This window comes from Lampetra fluviatilis, chromosome 2 (assembly GCF_964198595.1).
Source record: "Lampetra fluviatilis chromosome 2, kcLamFluv1.1, whole genome shotgun sequence".
In the NCBI taxonomy this organism is placed as follows: Eukaryota; Metazoa; Chordata; class Hyperoartia; order Petromyzontiformes; family Petromyzontidae; genus Lampetra; species Lampetra fluviatilis.
The window spans coordinates 8,880,043-8,900,944 of record NC_136276.1 but is presented as its reverse complement, the minus strand read 5'-3'; the positions used below and the strand labels follow the sequence as shown (position 1 = coordinate 8,900,944).

General features: G+C 41.8%; 1 protein-coding gene across 2 annotated transcripts; it reads right to left on the bottom strand.

Moving 5' to 3' along the window:
- Window positions 1-5,338: 5,338 nt before the first annotated feature.
- Window positions 5,339-18,883, bottom strand: EIF4B (eukaryotic translation initiation factor 4B). Of its 2 annotated transcripts, XM_078868156.1 has the most exons (15): window positions 18,793-18,883; window positions 17,089-17,226; window positions 16,216-16,418; window positions 15,566-15,682; window positions 15,227-15,275; window positions 14,945-15,100; window positions 14,104-14,256; window positions 13,337-13,507; window positions 12,932-13,175; window positions 9,352-9,467; window positions 8,551-8,893; window positions 8,116-8,222; window positions 7,421-7,550; window positions 6,478-6,547; window positions 5,339-6,169 (listed from the first exon to the last, which is right to left on the bottom strand). In XM_078868156.1, the coding sequence occupies exons 1-15, from the start codon at window positions 18,803-18,805 to the stop codon at window positions 6,104-6,106; spliced, it is 2,076 nt and encodes a 691-aa protein (XP_078724282.1). In that variant the 5' UTR covers window positions 18,806-18,883; the 3' UTR covers window positions 5,339-6,103. The 2 variants fall into 2 exon arrangements, with proteins under 2 accessions (XP_078724282.1, XP_078724291.1); XM_078868165.1 differs by having other exon boundaries at window positions 5,343-6,169; window positions 16,216-16,324; window positions 17,089-18,845.
- Between the last annotated feature and the right edge of the window lie 2,019 nt (window positions 18,884-20,902).

The following is a 20,902-nucleotide window of genomic DNA, read 5'->3' as shown; positions in this document are numbered from 1 at the left end:
TTTTGTAAGAGGAGCAGCTTGCACACACACACACAAAATTTACTCATGTAAAACATGACGGCGAGTTATATAACGATGTGTGTTCGCCTCCTCACATAATTTGTATAACGCGGCTGGGATGCAATTATAAATAAATAATAATGAAATACGGTCTACATACGTTCATGTGAGTGCAACTTCAGCAAAAGATGACGAAATAAACTCTCCTTTGTGCCGTTAACGATGCACTTCGTGTCACGTATCCCCAAAGTACAACCTGTAACCTTAGCTTTATGGAAGGTGTTCATGAGAAACAATCGTTCTTAAGTTACTGTTTTGGAATTGAATTAACTGCAAAAACTATCCTCTAAAGCCTGGCATTAACGTATTCCCCTAGCATGAGAAAACTGCCAAAGCTGATGCTTCCGATTTAGTGATCCACCATCGCTGAACCTGCTGACGACGGTACGAGTGCGAACATTACTCCGAGTGGCGTACACAACTCTTCACGACATTTAGTCATTTCCCAAATGTGGCAACGGGCGATTGTTTCTAAACCAGGTACCCAACGACCACTTTGTCCCAAGTTAAATGCCCGTGAATGTCTCTACGCCCATGTATATTTCCGAATTTCACTCCGATTGGGCAATACAGAGAGAAAATAGCTGCGGTTGTAGTACTTTTTTTTTAAGCCGAGGCTTGTGGCACATTAATAAAAAAATATATCCACTTCCATATCAGCCCCGTTGATCAAGAAGATGATAGGCGATGCTGTAGATACTGTCAGCTTTTGTGTGGCGAGGCGGAGTAACTAATATAGATCATCGGACTGCAGAGTAGTCCACTTCATCTCGAGCCATTTCTCGGTGGAAGTTCCGGTAGCGGGGCCCTCACACACACCGGGACTTCATCTTGCAGACGCTGTCAATCTCGTAGATTACCTCTGTTTTCCGGCTGCCAAACTATCTACATGCCACAGCTGTAGAAAAGTGGGCTAGCTACAGCGGCCTTTGTTAGGGAGACAGCAGGTATTAATATAAAGGCAGCGGGTGACGTGCCTCAACAGACTCATCCAAGCAGAAACTTTCTTGTAGAGTGATTGCTTATGATCCACAAAGCTTTTAATCAGGAAGAAACTCCAGGCATTTCATGGTAGGACTGTGCATTATTGGCCGCTCTCCAAAAATGCGATGTCCTTGGTGAGACAAAATCATCCGAGCGTCATAGGGAGCCAATCATCGGAAATGGAAGCATGCTTGAATTTAGAAGCATTTTTGAGGAACATCCAGGGAAGTTTGGTTGTTTGATTCTATCAAGTTGAAGTTCGGAAAACAGAGGCACTTACACACATGGTTGTCTCATGTCATCATAATATATATACAGCATACGCATTATATAACTGAGCCTCGAGAAAACTGAGGTAATGCATCAACCGGCTCCTGAGAGCAGTGGAGCTGCAGCCAGGATACAAATGAACCAACAAACTTAACTCAATCAGCAAGTTCACATATCTGGGAAGCACAGTGACAAATGACACGTAGTCTGGACCAAGAGATTAAAAATAGACAAAGCAGAGCCTCATCCGCTTTCAGTTGCCTTCGATAGGGTATACGGGACAAACCAGGCATAGCAATAAGGACAACGTGCAGTGTAGAGAGCAGTCGTTGTAAGCACTCTCCTTATGACTCACAAACTTGGACCCCCTTACCATCGCCGCTTACATAACCAACTCAACAATCTCCAGCAAAGACATCCGATAAGTCTGATGGGGATCAAATGGCAAGACAGAGTAACGAACACAGAAGTCCCTGCTCGAGTAAGAACGAATGCAGCCCCAACTTTGGTCGTCATTACCCAGCTTTGCTGGGCAGGACACCACTCAAATCAGAGGTAGAGGTCAGCGCTCGCACGATAAGGATGTATGCACTCAAGTTTGAGATGTACAACTGCTGTAGATTCACGGGAAAGGCTCGCTAAGACAGACAGCAATGGCACGCAGGCGTGGCTCAAGCTACTCGGTTAGTTGGAGAGACAAAGAGTTTCGATTTAAAGCTTTCGTGACTGCAGGGATTCATCTTCTTGGTTCTTTCGGTAAAGTCACGTAGAAGGGAAGTAATAAAATAATAAAAATAAAACATAATAAAATAATTCTCACGACGTTTCGGCCACAACGCAAGCAGCCGTCCTCAGGTGAAACCAGGTCTGTCGAGGCGAATTATTTTATTATGTTTTATTTTTATTATTTTATTACTTCCCTTCTACGTGACTTTACCGAAAAAACCAAGAAGAGACAAAGAGTCTTGCAGACACTGAGAAACAAACCAGGATGCAAGGGTCGGAAGCGGTGGTTTTAGTCGACCAGTGAATTTCGATCTGGAGGTACCCTCAGCCGGATCAAAGTGCGTGTGATCTCTGTGGAAAGGTGTGTGCCGTTCAAAAGCTGGTCTTGCTTGACACAAGACAAATCACAGGAAACAAACATAACGACCGTATACGATGCCGAAGGACTGCCGACTCCAGGTGCAAGATAGGTCATTATCCTTGGGGACGGACTATATGATGACACGCATTATACAACTATATACGTCCGAAATGAATATGCTCCAGATGTACAGAATCTTGAGACGTGGTTACATTGTAACGCTATATAAATCCAAATTGTATTGCGGTCATTGTAGTGTATGGAATACAAATAAATATGGCTGTTTGCCGCCAAGGACATCACCGAGAAAGCAAAAGGTTCAATTAACGAGCATTAATGACTTCTGTTGCAGATACTGTTGGGAGAGTGGAATTATGTCCATGTGCCGTCATAATATGAATCTGCTCACAGGTAGCAGGTGCGTTCGGCTGAGAGCTGTGAAGCAAAGTGTTACGACTGCCCGGCGAGATGCAATGTGAGATGTAATACCTTTTAAGAGATCCACGGCCACCACACAAGCTTCCTTACGAGTGATGCAGGGTCGATGGTTTGTGCAGCAATGCGTGAACAATTGTAGAAAGCGTGTTGCTTGGGAAACCAATTGATGGCAAGACAATAGCCTGTAGTGCTTTAAATTGTCCACAATTTCTTTCACAACAACCTCTGCAATAGTTTTGCCTACTGCAGGGGTAATTGAGATTGATCTGAAAGTGTCTGGGTTTTGTGGATTGCCCACTTCATTTTACAGCTACTTTAACTGCATGCAGTTATACCAATTCTAATGGTATGCTAAACGGCTTTGTCAGTGGTGAATGTGCACCAAAAAAGGTAGGCTTATCTGATAGGTTTGCTGGGGATATCTTGTCCCGAGGTAGTCGACATTTTTGTAAGCGTTGACCATAACCAGAACTTTTTGGATATTTAATGAGCACCATTTAAATGCTTTGAATTGAAGAGGTAAAAAAGTGCTCGTAACAATGTATATCGACAAGTCATTTATAATAAATGTCAATGTTTCCTTAATGTTATGCAAGCACGTGTCCTGCATACTTTGTTTTACGATCATCAAACTGCACGTAAATAACGTTCAAGTCAGCCGTAATTAAACCATTCATAAATTAACACGTAATTCTTAATTTAGTAATAAAAACCATGTCTTCAATTTTAATTGAGGTTTTTTTTGTACAATTAATATATGGAGCTTGATTAATGTGTCCATCAAATCATTTAACGTGTTAATTTTTGAAAAATCACCCAGACTAAATGTGATTTTAAAGAGCTCGGGTGCGTTAAAAAAAATACGTCTTTCGGAGAATCATGAAGGGCAATGTGCTGAAGAGGTCCCAAGATAAAATGATCTACCGCTCCGTGACATTCGTAAAACATTGTGCGATGCAGATATTACGTAATCTTTGCGGCCAACTGAGCAATTTTGCCATACTGAATTGTAAAAATGAGAAATTCAAGTGAAACCTGCAATATCGAAGATTTTACATACATTGCAATGCGGTATTAAAATTTAAACACTGTTCTATTCATTTTGGCTAAGTTGACTTTCATGGATGTACATTTCACCATCACGGGAAAACCGATGATTATTTATTGTGACTAAAAGTAATCCATCAAGTTATATCCCAATATTGATAATCTGATTTTAAACTGCCCGTTGGCATCAGTGTTCTACTGGTTATATTCTGTAAAGGAACTGAATGGCTATGTAGAGAACACAATGGATTCCAGGCCATCCAACATCGAACACTCACCCTTCCAAGCACCTTTCTGGCAATATTGGTTAGTTCATTATCATCACGTGCCACCCCCCTTTCCCAGGTTAGGCCACGCGAATACAAAACACCCTTCGTCAGAGCTGTCTGTAGATGTCAGTTTCGTTGATGTTTTTATGACAATGAACCAGTGATGCAGGGTACATCGCATCGGCACTGCATGCGAGATTAGCCAGTCCATCACCCCATGAGCTTTGGTACAATGGGTGTTGTTCACATTCACATGAAAAAAAATAAAACTGGCGTTGATCAATGATCCCACAGCTCAGAAATTACAAGCCAATTACTCAATTGGAATTACACTAAGCAACATCGCCCCCTACTGAAAACAACTTGCTGAACCCTTATGAAAGTCTTGAGTCCTGGGTAAACGAGCATAATAAAAAATGAAATATCCGGTGTTCCCGATTCGGCGATGAAAATGCTACATTCCCATGTTTCTCTCCAGCATTACCATTCTTATTTTCACTCCAATTGCTTCTTAGCAGGTGGTAGTCATTCCACTGAACCTGAAGGGATGATGGGCTGAGTCAACTCTGACCTGAATTAATGAGGTGAAAAGTAAATTCACAAAGCAAAAGCTGGATGGATATAAGCACACCTTATACAAGCACAGTTCTCAAATGTAGCACAACCTTGCATCACCCTGATGTGGGGGGAGGCAAAGGGTAACTTCTAATAGGGTTAGGGGTGTGCTTATATTCAGCTTCTGTTGTATATGCATATCGATGCAGTATAATTTACATAATGTTAAAGGCAAAAAATCTCTTCACAGTACTCTTAAATTTAGGGCATAAAATGTTGTCGACAAAATGATATATGTATAGAAAATAGCCCTTATTTAAATACCACCTATCTATTTGCCTGTTGAACCAAATCAGAAAGCTTTACCCTAGGTTATATGTACAGTATATGAGAGCAGAAGGAGAAAAGCACATCAATATTTTGTTAAGAGCTGCTTCCCAAAATCATTCGGATCAAATCGAGTCAATACAACTGCATGAAGTTATTAAATAAAAATCAGTGGTGCCTGCAAATGTAACACTCAATACGGCAGCTCTGCTTTGAACTCGACCGCAAGCACAGTACTGGATAAGAAAATAGATTTTCATGAAAACGGATAACACAAAACAGTGCTTACATTTGTTGTAATAATGGTCTATTAAAAAAGACATGTAGGAACGCAAGAACCCAACAGCAGAAACGAAGGTAAAATACAAACATTTATTGCAAGTTTGTTTTTTTGCAATAGGCTATATACGCATCAATGAATTAAGGTATTTGCTGACTGCACAGTTTACAGTACATTTGTACAAGAATTGCCATGTCTGTTCGTGATTTAACACCATTAGCTAGTGGACAATAGCTGCTGTTTGTTGAAGCTTGACATTAATGATAATTACAGCATGGCCACAGAATCTACTTTGTCCCCTATGGCATTTGATTGCAAGACCACAACAATAAATATATTATCTATTCATATTTTAAGCATGTCTTGCCCAAAAGCCAGCTCTTCTACAAAACATGCAAGTTTTACGTATGCTGAAATCATGCACTTGGAATAGCAGTTAAATTTGTAATGACGGATCTCTTAACAGATACATTATGCTCTTCAACGCTGTCTTCGAACAGCTTTCAGTTGACCGCATCACCGTTGGAGTCGAGCAAAGCCAAGCAAAATTACAGCTGTGGCACACACTGCCCTATTAAGAATTAAGAGAGAGAAAACTCACGTAATCAAATGTCTTTCAAGGACATGAAAACTGGAAAACAACATTGGTTTTCAAGTCAGAACATCATGCATGAAATAGTCCCCCGCACATTGCAGACTGCTGCTTTCGCAAAAAAGCAAACAATGAAGTGGCACCTCATTAAGAAACAGCATACATCAGTGTGCGTGTGGGACAATGCGAGGAATTCAGTCTTCATAGTCCAAGTCTCCATCCACACTCAGTGCAGAAAACTTGCTGACAGAGCTGAAACTCTGAAATATGAAGATAAAAAAGCAATCAAGCACCCAACAACACATGTGACTTTAAACTGCATAATCTTGATTTCAACTCAATTTATTTTCAATGAAATACAGCATACCTCACACACACTTTTACATCGCCACATCTTTTTTTAAACGGAAAAAAATATTACATACATTGCTTAACCTTCAAATGTCACAGTAGCTATACATATACTACCAGAGTAAAACCGGGAGAGTGTGGGGGTGCGATTACACGCTAGGGTTCAAGTGTTGGTATTGGCTCTTGACGCTCAATTTAGCATGTGCACAGAACTCACCAGTGGCTCAGGCTCATCGTATTTCTTTGTTTCGATCAGTTGAGACTCTCTCTCTTTCCGGCTCTCCTTTCTGTCGATAAAGCAGCTATTTATTAGCTCCACTGCAAATAATCTCTCAATACTTATTTAAATTAAATTTGAATTACAGTTTGTATTCTTTAACAAAGTACGAACTGCTCGTTGAAATGTTTACACATCAAGCTCATTTCCAACAGCACAAAGCAATAATTCCCATGGCCACGTAACATGTGCAACATTAAAACAACACAAATATAACTGCTAAAAATATTGTTCAACCATGTTTTCCAATTTGGGTTTCTAAAGCATCTAAATGTGACTGCATGTCAAGGTAATGAACAACGGCCGGATATGATTATCCAGAGCATTTTCAAGACAATACGAATTTGTCTTTTATCATCTTTTTCAGAGGGGGGCTGCAAGGCATAGAGAGAAAGGGGTGATGGTATGGTAGGTTGGAAATAAAGATACATTTCAGAAACGTTACAGAGGAAGAAGAGGAAGAAGGCATTGAGCCTGGACCTGAACAGGGGAGATGTCTCTGCAGCTCAGACAGTCAAGGAGAGGTAATTCCAGATAAGTGGCAGCTGTGGAGAAGGAACAACCTTCCATAGAACAGAGTTGGCCTAAAGGTCTTGGCATGACTTCGTTACAAGAGTGGAGAGAGGATGTGGCAGGTGGAGTAGAGCAAGATAATACGGAAGAGGCGGGAGGAACGAGTCAGTGGAGGAACTTGGAAGATGAGGAGGATGAACGTTCAGCAGATCCGTTGCTGGATTGGTGTAGCCAATTAAGGTATTGGACTATTTGGGTGTGGTCTCATTTACTTGTGTGCGAGAAGTTGAGTCATTCTAGATTTGAAGCTTTCGTGACTGCTAGGATTCATATTCATATATGTTGTCAGTAATGTGTCTAAACAGCCAACCTGTCAGGGTCTTTTTTGACAGCAATGATGCCACGTCCTCGGCCTTTACCACGATTCAGGTTGTTCTTGGCTCGCACTCCGGCCTTCTCTGTGCGGCCAGTAGTGGCGTCTGGCTTCCCTTCAAAATCATCTGTTCAGGACAGCCAAGAACACAACCACTTGGCAAATTAAATTCAAAGACATGTCGATTGAATAATACTTATGCAAATTGAAAAGAATTACAATATCTAATTTTGACGAAAAAATAATTGCTTTAAAAAAGCAATGAAAATTTAATAAGCAATGAATTATCTTTAGGGAGCTGAAATAATTTAAGGATATGCACAGTGTAGACACAGCAAACAAAGCATGAATAATTGGGCAAGAGTACATCTTACAATAACTTATAATTAACAGATTATTTACAGATTACAAATGCATATACTGCCGTAGACTCAACTTTTTAAAGATATTCAAAATTTGTGACAGTAAATTCCAATTACAACCCAATCAATTGGAGAAATGCCAAATAAAATAATGCTAGTGGCCGGAGAGTTTTATACAATTAAAAAAATGTAAAACCACCTTTTTGAAGAACAAGATATTAATATAAACATGGTGTACACCTTAACTATGAAATATGGAACAATAAAACCACATTTTCAAGAACGTTTATATTGTTTACACAATATGAATACATGTTTAAGTATACAAACCGTTGAGCTTGGTTGTCCTGCTGCCATCTGGCAATAGTTTTAGGTCCTTGTCTGCAGCAACTCCACGAGAATATGTTGCTGTGGAAGGCATCTTGTTGGAAGGTACACTGGAATAAAATGCATAAACATAAAGGCTCACGAACTATCTCCGCCTCTTAACATGACATCGGTAAAACAATTGCAATATTGAGAATAATTTACAAAATCTTGCGCGCGTGCATTACCGGCACTCTGTGGAGGTGTTCACATGACATTTTTTGTATCGATTAGCTCCAACAGCAACATCACAAATGTCACATAAAATTAAAAAAAATCCAAAGGTCATAAAAAAAAGGACTTTCAGCGACACTGATGACCACTACCAAAAGTGAAATGATGCAAAGGCAATAATGGGACCATTAATTAATGTGGAAATATAAAGCCAACAGTGCTGACCTGTTAGCCGGTTTGTGTGCTTGTGTTTTCTCCTGGCATAGTGGCAGTTCTGAAAGGTGTTCGCTGGTGGCACCAGGGTGCGTGGGTGAAGTAGGACCAACTCTTGCAGATCCACAACGCTTGACCCAAGCATTCTCTTTGGGTGGTGGAGCGGGCACCAACTTAGCGGCCGTCTGTGGTGTCGCTTGTGGCACTAACTGCGGCAGCTCTCTCTGCTGGCTTGATTGCTGCGGTTGCTGTTCTGGCTGGCGAGGGGGTCGGGTGGCCGGTGATAGAGGTCCATCTTCCCGAGTAAATACCTCATTATCTCCAGACACATCACTCTCTTTACGGACCCGTGGGCCTGCCACATCATACAAAATAAATGTAAAACCATTTAATGCAAATGTCTATTTTGAATTCAGCATGACAGAGCCACTCACACTCAGGGAAAGCAAATCAAATTGTTGCTGAATCCGATATGACGTGAAACCCATGTCCTTCTTTTATTACAACACCCACAAAGTAGCTTGTTAAGCAGCTAGATTGACAATGGTCAAAATGTTTGCCATAAAACGTGTTTGTATGAGGTAAAATAGGTGCAGCAGCCTCTGTAATGTTGAGGGTGAGCAGCAATGTGTAGTCTTTGAGCAGTGAAACATGTGCGATAGCTTTAAGTCAACTCAACAATAAAAAAATCATTTTTTTCATTTTTGTATTCAGGTCTCCCACGCGAACGGAATAATACACGTCACTCAATTCGCACATGCTTAAATGGAATGGCAATCCATCACTGTGGTCATGTGAGAGGGCCACACCTACCCCTGGCAGATGCACTGCTTGTGGCACTGGCTCCCCGAGATGAACGGCCGGTCTCCGAGGTGTCACTGGTGGGGCGCCGCTCCAAGCGATCGTCATCGCTGCGCCAGCTGGGATGTCTGCCGGGACAACGCAGCATAGGCGAGACCATACGTTCACAAGAATACCGTTATAGTAAGCAGGGCAGATACCCCGTGACTTATTTGTTTGCACATAAAAAAAAAATTTTAGTAACTCTTTTTCAAATTTTCCAAGCGCTTTCGGCTGCAAGAATGTTTGTACGTTGTTTTACTATCCACCCAAAAAAAAACTACAAATGAGATTCAAGGCACCATGTGGATAAAAGTGTCTTTAAATTGCTGCACTGTGTTTATTGACACCATGGAGATGAAAGTATCACTTTTATTTCAAATAAGGTCTATTCAGAGATCTAAAAATAAACGTTTCAACATTTTTGGCCATCAGCTTTTGTGTGTTTTTCACGTGTGCGAAATACTTATCGTCAACGGCATGTATTCAATGTGTATGTTAACACGATTCATTTTAGGATAAACATTTTTGTTGCATGTAGACATTTTTGTGAATTAGGGTTCGATTATATTTTCTACTTTTATCAGTTTATAAATTATGCATCATGCTTAGCAGCGAGATTTATTATGATTAACAAGTCAAAAATAAACGCGGGAACGGCAACTTTGTTTACTAAACTTCCAAATAAATCAATGTTTGTATTTCATGATTTAATAGTTGTGCAGACTTGCGGTGTATAATGACAGGCCTCTGGCAAATATCCTGCTTTTCATAGCATTAGTAAAAACCATTAAATTAATCCATGATGTAGACACAGGAGTCCTTCACTATGTTGCATGGCAGAAAATAATCTGCCTTGCATATAAAAGCAACCAATATTACTGGAAATTGCATTTATACTTCATTTTACAGGATATATATCTTACATTATTTCACAGTACAGTATACAACTCATCTACAATAGCAATTTATCTAATACATTAATTAATGATACTATTTCTTTATTCATATCTTAATGAATTTTATAGCATGGTAGAATACTAATCCAAAAAAGGTAATTCATCAAATTAATTAAAACATTTCAGGAAAAAATATTACGTCTTATATCTCTCTGTACTTTATATGGTAGAGCACTACGAATACACAAGCACCATATAAACTTGTGTAACAAGACTAGAATGTTAGCTCCCTATTCTGCGTGCACAGAAGGAATTCCAATGAAACTCAGTAAATGTACGTACAAGCCAACATTGAACCATAAACTTTCCCTCCATGCAATTCTTGCACTGCCTGAATGTTAAGAGCAACACATTGTCAAACAATATTGTATGCTCACGATACATTAAAATTACAACTTTTATCAAATTGTACATATATAATACCTTGATTATGAAAAACTATGAAAAACGAAACCTGGAAACTCAGCAGCAATGGAAGCAGTGTGTGCAGCAAAGTCTTATCGGCATTGGGCACATGACACAAGTGAACATTTTATGCTGATCTTGATCGCCTGGATTACTAGCATTGTACTATAATACATAGAGGTTCAATAACCGATGCTTTGGCAGACACTAAATCCACTGCACAATAACATTGAATAACTGAAAACTACAATATAAATGAGCACCCTCAAGAGAAATTGTTGTGTAATTGGGCAAGAGTAACAATGAATAGTCGGCACGTAAAGGCAACTAGGCTCTGATGTAACAACAGCAGATGGGCAGTCCACCACAAAGTTCTGGGTTAAACCCGGATGAGAGTTGAGAATATTATGAAATAGTATGGAAAAAACTGCAAGAAAAACAAGGGAAAAGCTCTAGGAGCTAAATACAGGCAGACCTCGCTTAGCACTACCCGGTAGAACGCAGATTCCTTTTCGCGCTCTTTGCCCTGGAGAAAATTATTGCAAAAAACTAAAATCCTAAAATATAAAAAGCACTTACGAGTGAGAACACGCAGTGCTTGTCTAGGATACGTATCTAGTGTCATATTTGTTTACATTCACTCAGCCAATGAGAGCGATGTACGCTCCGAACCAAAAACCACCCCAACCCCTAAAATTCGATAATTATCAGGATGTGATCACGATCACAGCCCCCAAAAAAATCATCGATTTTTTTTTTCAATGGTACTACAATATTTGTTTAGCCAGGTGAGAACTCGTGAGACCAGGATGCAGTCTCAGGCTCCATCTAAAAGAAACCTCCCCACCACTGCCTTGTAGGAGGAGAGGAGAATGCACTCGTGAGTATAATACATAATACTGACTGATGTTATAATACATTATTTTTATTTGTTAAATGTTTACCATCTGCTCATACATAACAATGCTGTCATGAACACATCCCCATATATACAATGATGAGCCCTCTTAGGGCTGATTCTATTAGCGCTCACTTCTCCAGCACCGCATCTTGAGCACGAAGCGAGGTCTGCCTGTATCTCTCCGATATGTTTGTTGTACCGGGTGTTGTTCGGCATGATGTCCGATGTTTCGTTTCGGGAACTTCAGGAACCGAAAGGTTAGACCTCATGACGAACAACGTGGTACAACTCAACAAGACATCAGAGAGCTATGCAACACAACCGCGAGGTACGTACTCGTACGAGGCAAATGTCCTCTTCATTTGTAATTCACGGGCATACATACAAAAAGAGAGAGCACTCGCCTCTAGTGTGCTAGGGGGGTGGAGAAGCGCCTGGAAGGAGACGTGCAAAACCCAACCCAGCACCCGGAGCTGCATGATGAGAGCAGCATCGCAGATTGTGCCATCCTTCATGGGGGAACAACCAAGCGGTACTCTCCGCTTAAATAAACAATAACCATCTCACAACCATTTGCATAGGTAGGTAACAATGGCCACATGTTATGGCCATATGTTACCGTTATTTTATAACTGAATAATGATCAATTTTCCTATTTCATCTCTTTTGAATCATCCTGCCCATGGGGCATTACTTTATTGTTCCATTTAATGTTAAAAGCTTGAATGGCACAACCTCTTGACAAAAAAGGCAGCAGAACATGGCAATGGTGCATCAACAATGGAAGAAGTCCCTTAATATGGGGAAAAAAATAGCCCAAAATGTATTTTCCCAAACTACACGAATTTAGGATTTCATGTCATTTACATTAAATTTACATAACTATTTAGTTACGCCTCTCCAACTTTCCCAAAAATGAAAATAAGCAAGACAATAAAATTTATCAAAACTATTGTCAAAAAAGTATCAATATTAATTGAGTCCAATTCCTCCAATGATGCATGCACACTGGGTTAGCAAAAAAAAGTAATCTAGCCTTTTCCACACACATGTACAAATAATGCAAAAACAACACTTCTTTGGCAGCAGGCTACTTCCATGAAAAACAAGAATTGAAGATTTCTGCAAAGAAAAAATACTTTAAAGTTAAAACGACAAAAGAAAATAAAAATAATAGTTTGGTGCACAAAACAACGACACATTTCATGCATGTTGTACCACTTAAAATATAACATACCTGCAAATGTACTTAAATGGCTATGGATATACCAGGCATATTATACATCACCTCTCCCTCTGGATCCACTCGGGTTTTCCGAGGCGCCCCTGTTCACTTAGGCGCCTTTCCATCTCCTCCTGTTCACGCTTAAGTCTCTCCTCCACCTCCCTCTCACGAGCTGCGGTGTCCACCGGCTTGGCACCACCAAAAATGAAGGCCAGTTTCTGAGTGGCAGGTGCAGGAGGTGGCGGCACGCCCTCCTCCTTGGGCGTACTCCGCGGCTTCAGGTTGAGCTTGGGCCGTTGTACAGGACCTGCCGAATAAAGGCGGCTGATAACGCCCTTACATGTTAACAGTGGATTTATTTTGTTGCATTAAAAAGAGCGCGAATTACGTAAAAAAGGTTTCCCGCTTTCAAGTCATCGGGCTGAAGAAAATATTTGTAGTTTTGCAATAAAATATTACAAAATTCACCTCTCTCCTCCCTGATATAATCGTCCCTCCGCCCGTAATCTCCTCTCCTTTCAAAGCGCTCCTCTCTTCTGTCACCATAGCGATCTCCTCGATAGTCATCATGTCGGTCATCATAACTCTCCCTTCGGAAACCAGATCCAAACGGCCGGCGTCCACTTCTGAAGTCTGAGCCTGCCAAATGCATTGGATCACTCTGCAGGTTTACAATGGTGCACTCGTCGCACAAATCGTAATGTGCAAATAATTAACAGGATATGCTTGAATTACTCTAAATGACATTTTCGAAATTACTAATATATTTTAATGATTGCATCCTTTTAAAAATGTTTCGGCATTTCAAGTACCACATAGTTCAACCTAAATTCAGCAGTGGCCAGTGGTTAGCCATTTATTTTCATTGATTGAAACTTCACACTTGTCCAGGCCCAATTTTCACTCATGATATACTGTAAAACAAAACACTTCTATTAAAATTATGTAAAAGATAATGGGTAGTAATCCATATGAAAGAAATGTTTGCCTTGGCTTTGACTATCCGCCACTGCTGGGGGAAGGGTCTCCCCTCGAGTGCGCCCCGAGAGAGCACCTCCTAAGGGCATTTGGCCTAAACTTTTCCGCTGCCCCGCTTTAAAAACAAATGCAGTATCTTCAAGCAATATGATCTACTACAAGAACCTACAAACTTTGGACCTTTCATGCATAATTCTTATTTCTACGTTCTAAAATTAAGCGACAAATACAAGTGCCATGTCAAGAGAATAACTGACCCCGATCGCTGCTCCTCCTGTCATCATAACCACTGTCACGATCGTCATAACGGTCCTGGCTGTCCCGGTAATGATCCACATCTCGTCGCGGCCCAAATGAGCGCTCCCGATCTCTAAATCGCTCTCGATCTGGCTCATAACGATCTCGGCCCCCTGGGAAAAAACAAGACGTAAACATATTTCTGGAAATTAACACGTTGGTTGGACAAATACATTTGTCAATAATTTCAAACGTAAAGCTTCAGCCCTGCAATTGTTTGTTCACGTCACTTCTGGTGGAATGGTCTCCACTATTAGACCCCCTCTAGAGCAGGGGTCCCCAACCCCGGGCTGCGGACCGGTACCGGTCTGTGGCCTGTTAGGAACCGGGCCGCACAGCAGGAGGTGAGCGGTGAGTCCGCGCGTGGCCCGCCCATTATTTTATTTGCCACTTCCGTCCGCGCCTCTTTCCCGCACTGTGCACTTGTCTTAGTCACGGTTTTGGTAAGCCCACAAGCTAACCCCTAGCCAAAATGAGTCAAAAATAAACGTCGCTGGAGAGTTTCTTTGAAAAGGGGGAAAGACCCAATGATGACCCCCCCCCCCTGGTCTAGAGGGCATTCGGCCCAACTTCCAATATGGGCAGACTTGTTGCAAGAGGTGGTAGTACCTTAGTTTTACCCAGTCGACCTGCCAATCGACAAATTGTGGTGTAACCATTTATACTAATGGCTGGGATTTAAGAACCAGTGCCCTCTAAATTTAAATTCCAGCATCCTAACCATTACACTGTGGAAGCATCCAAATTAATGTAAAATTACTGAAAAAACTAAGGATGTAAAAGTTTTTGGGTGCTACTTACAGCTCGACATTCGATCACGATCTCCATATTGGTCCCCGTTTCGGCGTGGGAAGTCATCAACGTTGTTGTTATTGGATCGAGACCGCCAGTCATTATCTGTTCTGTCATCACGGCTCCAGTCCCGGTCACGTGACAAACCTCCACGGTCATCTCGGTCTATTCACACACACGTGAAGAAAAACCACATATAGCAGCAGACATACCGACAGTTCCCAAGGACTTATCTATGAGCATTTCTGGGGTCATCGTGTAATATTGTAAAAATAAAAAAATTAAGTTTACCTTGTGTTTGATCAGCTATATCTACTCTTACTCTTCTGTTCCGCAACATCTATAAATGCAGAAAACATGCAAGGAGTGATATACAGAATATTACTATACCAGTGATAACGCAATATGTTTTTAACTTAAAAAATACTATGTCTGGATGTATCTTAAAAATTTACCACATCCGAAATATATAAATATTTTACTTGCAAAATGTTCACGACTAATATTAAACAAAGGTGCACCATCTTTAAAAGGATATCTGTAGGGTGCTTTTCATAAGAATAAAAGAAAAAGTAATAAATTTCAGCTTTTTCTACATATTTGATGTAAGTTTGAAAAAATATTACTCACTTCATCATTAAGTGCCAGAGCCCTCATGAGAGACTCAATGTCATCAAATTCAGCATACCCAAAGCCCTTGAGCCGGTCAGAGTTGCTGGCTTCACGTGGCAAGCGTACAGCACTGACCTGAAACAGAGTTCTGTTAAAACTTTTCACATTTGGAATTTCCTTTTTAATGCATATAAAATACCCAGATTGCAGTGCTATATTCTCAGTGGGGAGGATTGGTACATTCAGAGATATTTTAAACACAACTACATGCATTAGAGGTGACCTAGTGTGAGCTCTTGTGCTGTCGCTTCTTTAATGTATTAAAAATTGCATTGGGGGAGAAAAAACGATAATCTATTTTTTACTTGATAAGCACAAGGCATTTCCCAGTAATTGGAATAAAGATACCCCCGGTTGGTTGTTTTCATATATAAAGGCTATGATTCTAATATATACCTACTATACATATATTCTCTCAGACAATAAATAAATCACTTATTTAAAGGTGCATCTTTATTTCGGTACAATAAAGTTATATTTTCCTAAACAACTCATCAGCAATTGTAATTTCCTCCAAGCTAAACCTCCTGCTGAGGAAACAAATATCATTTTGAACACTCCTTCCTGAACACAAGCAAGCTGCCAGAAAAAAAAAACTTGGAACAAACCTGGAGTCCAGTGAAGAATTTGAAAATTGACTCCTCGGTCACATCATAGGGCAGGTTGCCAAGGAAAGCGGTGTAAGGTGGTTTGGCGGGCAGTCGTGCCATGTCCACACTGGGGGCACGGGCAGCACGTGGGGCAGTGGGCAGCAGTGCACGATCCACTGAAGGCTTGTACACACCATCATCAGCAGGCCACGCCGTTGACACTGTAGTCCACGTATTAAGATTTTACATTACAACTATTCCAGACAGTGAACTAAAAGTAACTATTCAAAAAAAACCTTGACACCGTTTATAAACATCCTATGCCTCTACCTTGCTTCAATGTTTCAGTTTGCCTCAGTGTCAATTTCAGACTTCTTAAATAAAGGTTGTGCACCCCTGCAAGCTCTTGCTCACACCAATGCTGGCAGAAGGCTCTCCACTAGAGGGAGCGCTAGAGGACATTTGGCCTATTCTTCCAAACTGACCAGACCTTTTGGAAGTGTAGAATACCCACACTTTTACCCCCAAAACGTGTCACCTACCCATCGACTGTGGTGATATGGGGGGGGGGTGAATTTAAGAAACTCGTCTATTGCTTCAACTGCCGTACTGAGAGATCAAACCGGCAACCTCTGGATATGAAGTTAAGTATGCTATCCATTACCCCACAGCAGCATCTTTCCGATGTTTTACTTTTTATGGAGTACAAGTTATATTTTAATATATTATACACCTAGTGTATATATACTAGATGTATTTGCACGACATTCACATGGGTCCGTTTCAGGTCACAATATGACACTGCAAGCAGTATTCCAACATGTGATATACTATCTGAAAAAGCCAAAAGGGCCTGAAAACACTTTACGTATCTGACATCCCTAAATTCACCTTCTCCTTCAAAATCTTCAGTTTCATCTGCCCAGTTGACCGGCCGAACTGGTGGCACAAATACACTTCCCGCAGTTGCATCTTCAGCCAGAAAGTCGTTCAGGCTGACGGTTTTACCCTTCTTGGGCTTCTTTTTCCCTGCAAAAGAACATTAGAAAGTAATCGTGTAAAAAAATCGCGAAACAAAATTGGTTGCCTCTTGGATGCAATGCACGCAAAATCCTTGAGAGGAAAATTTAATCTGTGATTTGGCATCAAGCACGGGTGCAATTTTACCCCATTATTTAACATTTATCCCACTTTCCTCACACGTGCAAAAGACTCATTAGTAACTCTGAAATCCATACCAATGCCATCCATCCCTTTCCACATAAGCCACTTCGTTGAGCTATCATTTGTGACCAGGTCGCTTCTGAAAAACAGCTGTATAGCTCAGTGGGTCGTACCCGGTAAAATTAAAGGTCTAGTTAAGATAATTTGAGCGCTTTCTTTCCACATGCAAAATAATCAAGGAACTGCCCAACTATCTAGTGCAGGATGCTTCCAAAATATATAATTTTGGATGAGCAGCTTACTAGAAGTACAGTACTTTTAAAATTGTTCTATGATGTTTCCAGACTGTTTGTCGGTATAAATTTCTCTCCAATTCAGGAACTGAATTTTGTTCCCCCATACTGCAAAAATTTGCAGTATGGGGCAACAAATTCGTTCTCAAATTAAATCATTTGAGTAATATTTCATATTCGGACCGTAAATCTAACACACATGGCCCGCGTTTTCGAAAACGTCACGGGGCTTTTAACTTCCACTGTTAATTAGACGGCGCGTATGTGGTTAACACTCAAGCAGTATTAACCAGGGCGGCTGTGGAATGGCACCACGAACCGCTGCAAATGCGCTAACGCTTGGCCATGTCAACGCCCGAACAGCCATCACGTTTAGATAGATGCAGGTGAACGGTTAAACTTGAGCTTTTGAGCGCCTAAATATTGCGTCTGTAGGGGAACTTCGGCGCTGTCGTCGACACAACACGGTGGCCAATTTAATAACAAAAAAGCCCTTACATGTTTACATTCACTTGTGCAATGTGATTTAGATTTACAGCTTAGCTTAATGACAGCAGTTCTCAACACGCTATATATAAAAAAGGGTCAGCCATAAACCAGAGCAGGGAGAGAACGAAGGGACTGTTAAAAACGACAAAGTGTAAATATTTCACAATAATTTGCACAACCCATAACAGTAGCATCGACGGGGAAGACGCGCCCGTTTGCTATGCAGAAGCATCTAGAACACAAACACACACAAAAAACCTTGCACATCACATTTCCCCCACCCCACCCTCTGCAGCAAACAACACGACGCGCACACAAGCACGGCTCCTATTTGAGACGGCTGCGTCAGCTACGCGTCTACCAAGCGTCACGGGCCTACACCGAACGGAACCCTCGACGCCTGCGGGAAATCCCTCGCCGTGCACGGCAGGGCGACTAGGCGAGGTCGGTGGGTTCAGCTTTAGAGGATGTGACATCGTTAAGGCGTGCGTGTGTGCGTGCGTGCATGCATCGGCGACAAACGGGGCGTGAATGCAAAAGAGCGGGCGCGACGTCTCGTGTGCACGATACGGATTGGAACGGCTCGGGGTTGGAAGAGAAGGCGCAGAAGGAGGAGGAAGGAGAGAGCAGCTCCCCAGGATCGCCTCACCCAGAGCGGCCATAACAGCGAGGGTGGCTGTGGCGGGGCGGGACGTCACGTGACGGGCGGAGCGCGGGGACCCGGATGAGGGGCGTCACGTGACACGCCACGGACGCGAGGGCGACACCCCAGTGACGTCATTGAGTGAGGTGCCTCAACCGCGTGGGACGCTTCGTGCTTCTGTTTTCGAACAATTGACGTCGAACTATGAAACTACTTACGAGGATGGGTTTTGCCCTTTCTGGCAATAAAATAGGTGTTAAGCATGTGCAAACACTCAAACAGAAACCTTTGGCAAGGAATCGTGTCTGCATTAAGCACGCGTACTTGTGGTGAACATGCTAAACAAAACCACGCTCTGATCATTGTGTCCACACCACAGATAATATGGGAAATGTCCCATATTTTTTAACTACTTTTAATATGTTACCAGGTAAGGCCCACTGAGCTATTTATATATTTTTCAGAAGCGACCAAACCACAGATGATAGTTATTAGGTTTTTTCCGGTAAAGTCATGTAGGTGAAAATAAAAATAAAATAATAATAATAAATGAAAATAAATCCATTAAATCACGACGTTTCGGAGGCAACACAAGCTTCATTCATCGTCGTGATTTAATTGATTTATTTTCATTTTATTTTTATTTTCACCTACGTGACTTTACCGAAAAAAACCTAAGAGTATGAATCCTTGCAATCACGAAAGCTTCAAATCTAGAATCACAGAAGATAGCTCAACCAAGTGGCTTTTGACGTGGACATTTATTTATAGCAGCATGTTGATTCTAAACGTATAGGGGGGAAACCGGAGAAAAATCCACACCATCACGGGGAGAGATTACGCAAACTCCAAATATACAGCAGGCATCAGGGTCGGGATCGAACCCACGACCTCCTGCATACCAGGCCTGCATACCAGGCGAGGTAGTTAACATCTCGTCACCTTGTGAATGCAGAGGCAACAACTACAATGTCACGTTCGGGTGGTCAAGCCAGATAACCTCTTCAGGAGCATCGGAGTGTATCGCTGTGATGTCTCATTCGTATTTGTGGATCGGGCATTGGGTCATAATATGTTGACATGGTCTGTTCTAGATAGCCACAGTCGCACACTGGAGAGTTTTTTTCCATTTGTGCATCAGGTGTCTGCATCTGCCTGTCATGGTTTGTGCAGTGGATGCGGTTTAGGGTGGACCGTGAGCCCCGTTGGGTCTTTCACAAGGTGTTCGTCAGATCTTTTGAACTCCATTCAGCTCTCCAAGCTTCATCGGGGTTGAACGCGCATTGTTGAAGGTTAAGTGCCGGGGTCCAAAAGCGACGACAAGGGACGTTATTGAGGTCCTGATTAATGGGAATGCGACTTTTTATCGATTCGCAGGACTTCCCGGAGGGTTGTAGCGTTGTGGCGGATGGCTGGGGGCGAGATGTGTGACAGCACCGGCAGCCACGGTATTGGGGTCGAACTTAAGAGTTCCAGTGATACACCGCACTGAAACCACTCGTTCACTAACTCAGCCACCCACCCATCGACCCACACACGCACTCAGTCCACTCATCTACCCACTCAACCATACACTCAGGCACACACCCACTCAACCACCCAACAATCCACTCAGCCACTCAGACACCCATTCATCAATTGAACCACACACTCATCCACCTAGACTACAGCAACAACCGCCGTTCGCCACTAAGTGGCAGTGATGTCATAACGGCGCTTGTGCCAGGCTAGGTGGATTTTGAGGCCACGTGAAGTGTCGAAGACTCGCTGACAGGAGATCACGGGACAGTCTCAGATGTTAAGGGTTAACTGACTGAGATGACAAGCAGATACCTGTGCTCACCGCTGTGCCACCTATCTGCGTTTTAGCCTAGATTTGAAGTTTTCGTGACTGCAAGGAATGGCTAAAACGCATACATTTTGGTAAAGTGACGTAGGTAAAAAATAAAAATAAAATAAATCACTACGTTACGGGCGCAACACAAGCGTCCTTCTTCAGGTGGGGACAACTTAGCGAAAGCACACCGCTTAAGTGTGTCCACATTTAGTTATTTAATTGTTTTTTACCTACGTGACTTTACCGAAAAACCAAAGAGTATGCGTTTTAGCCATTCGG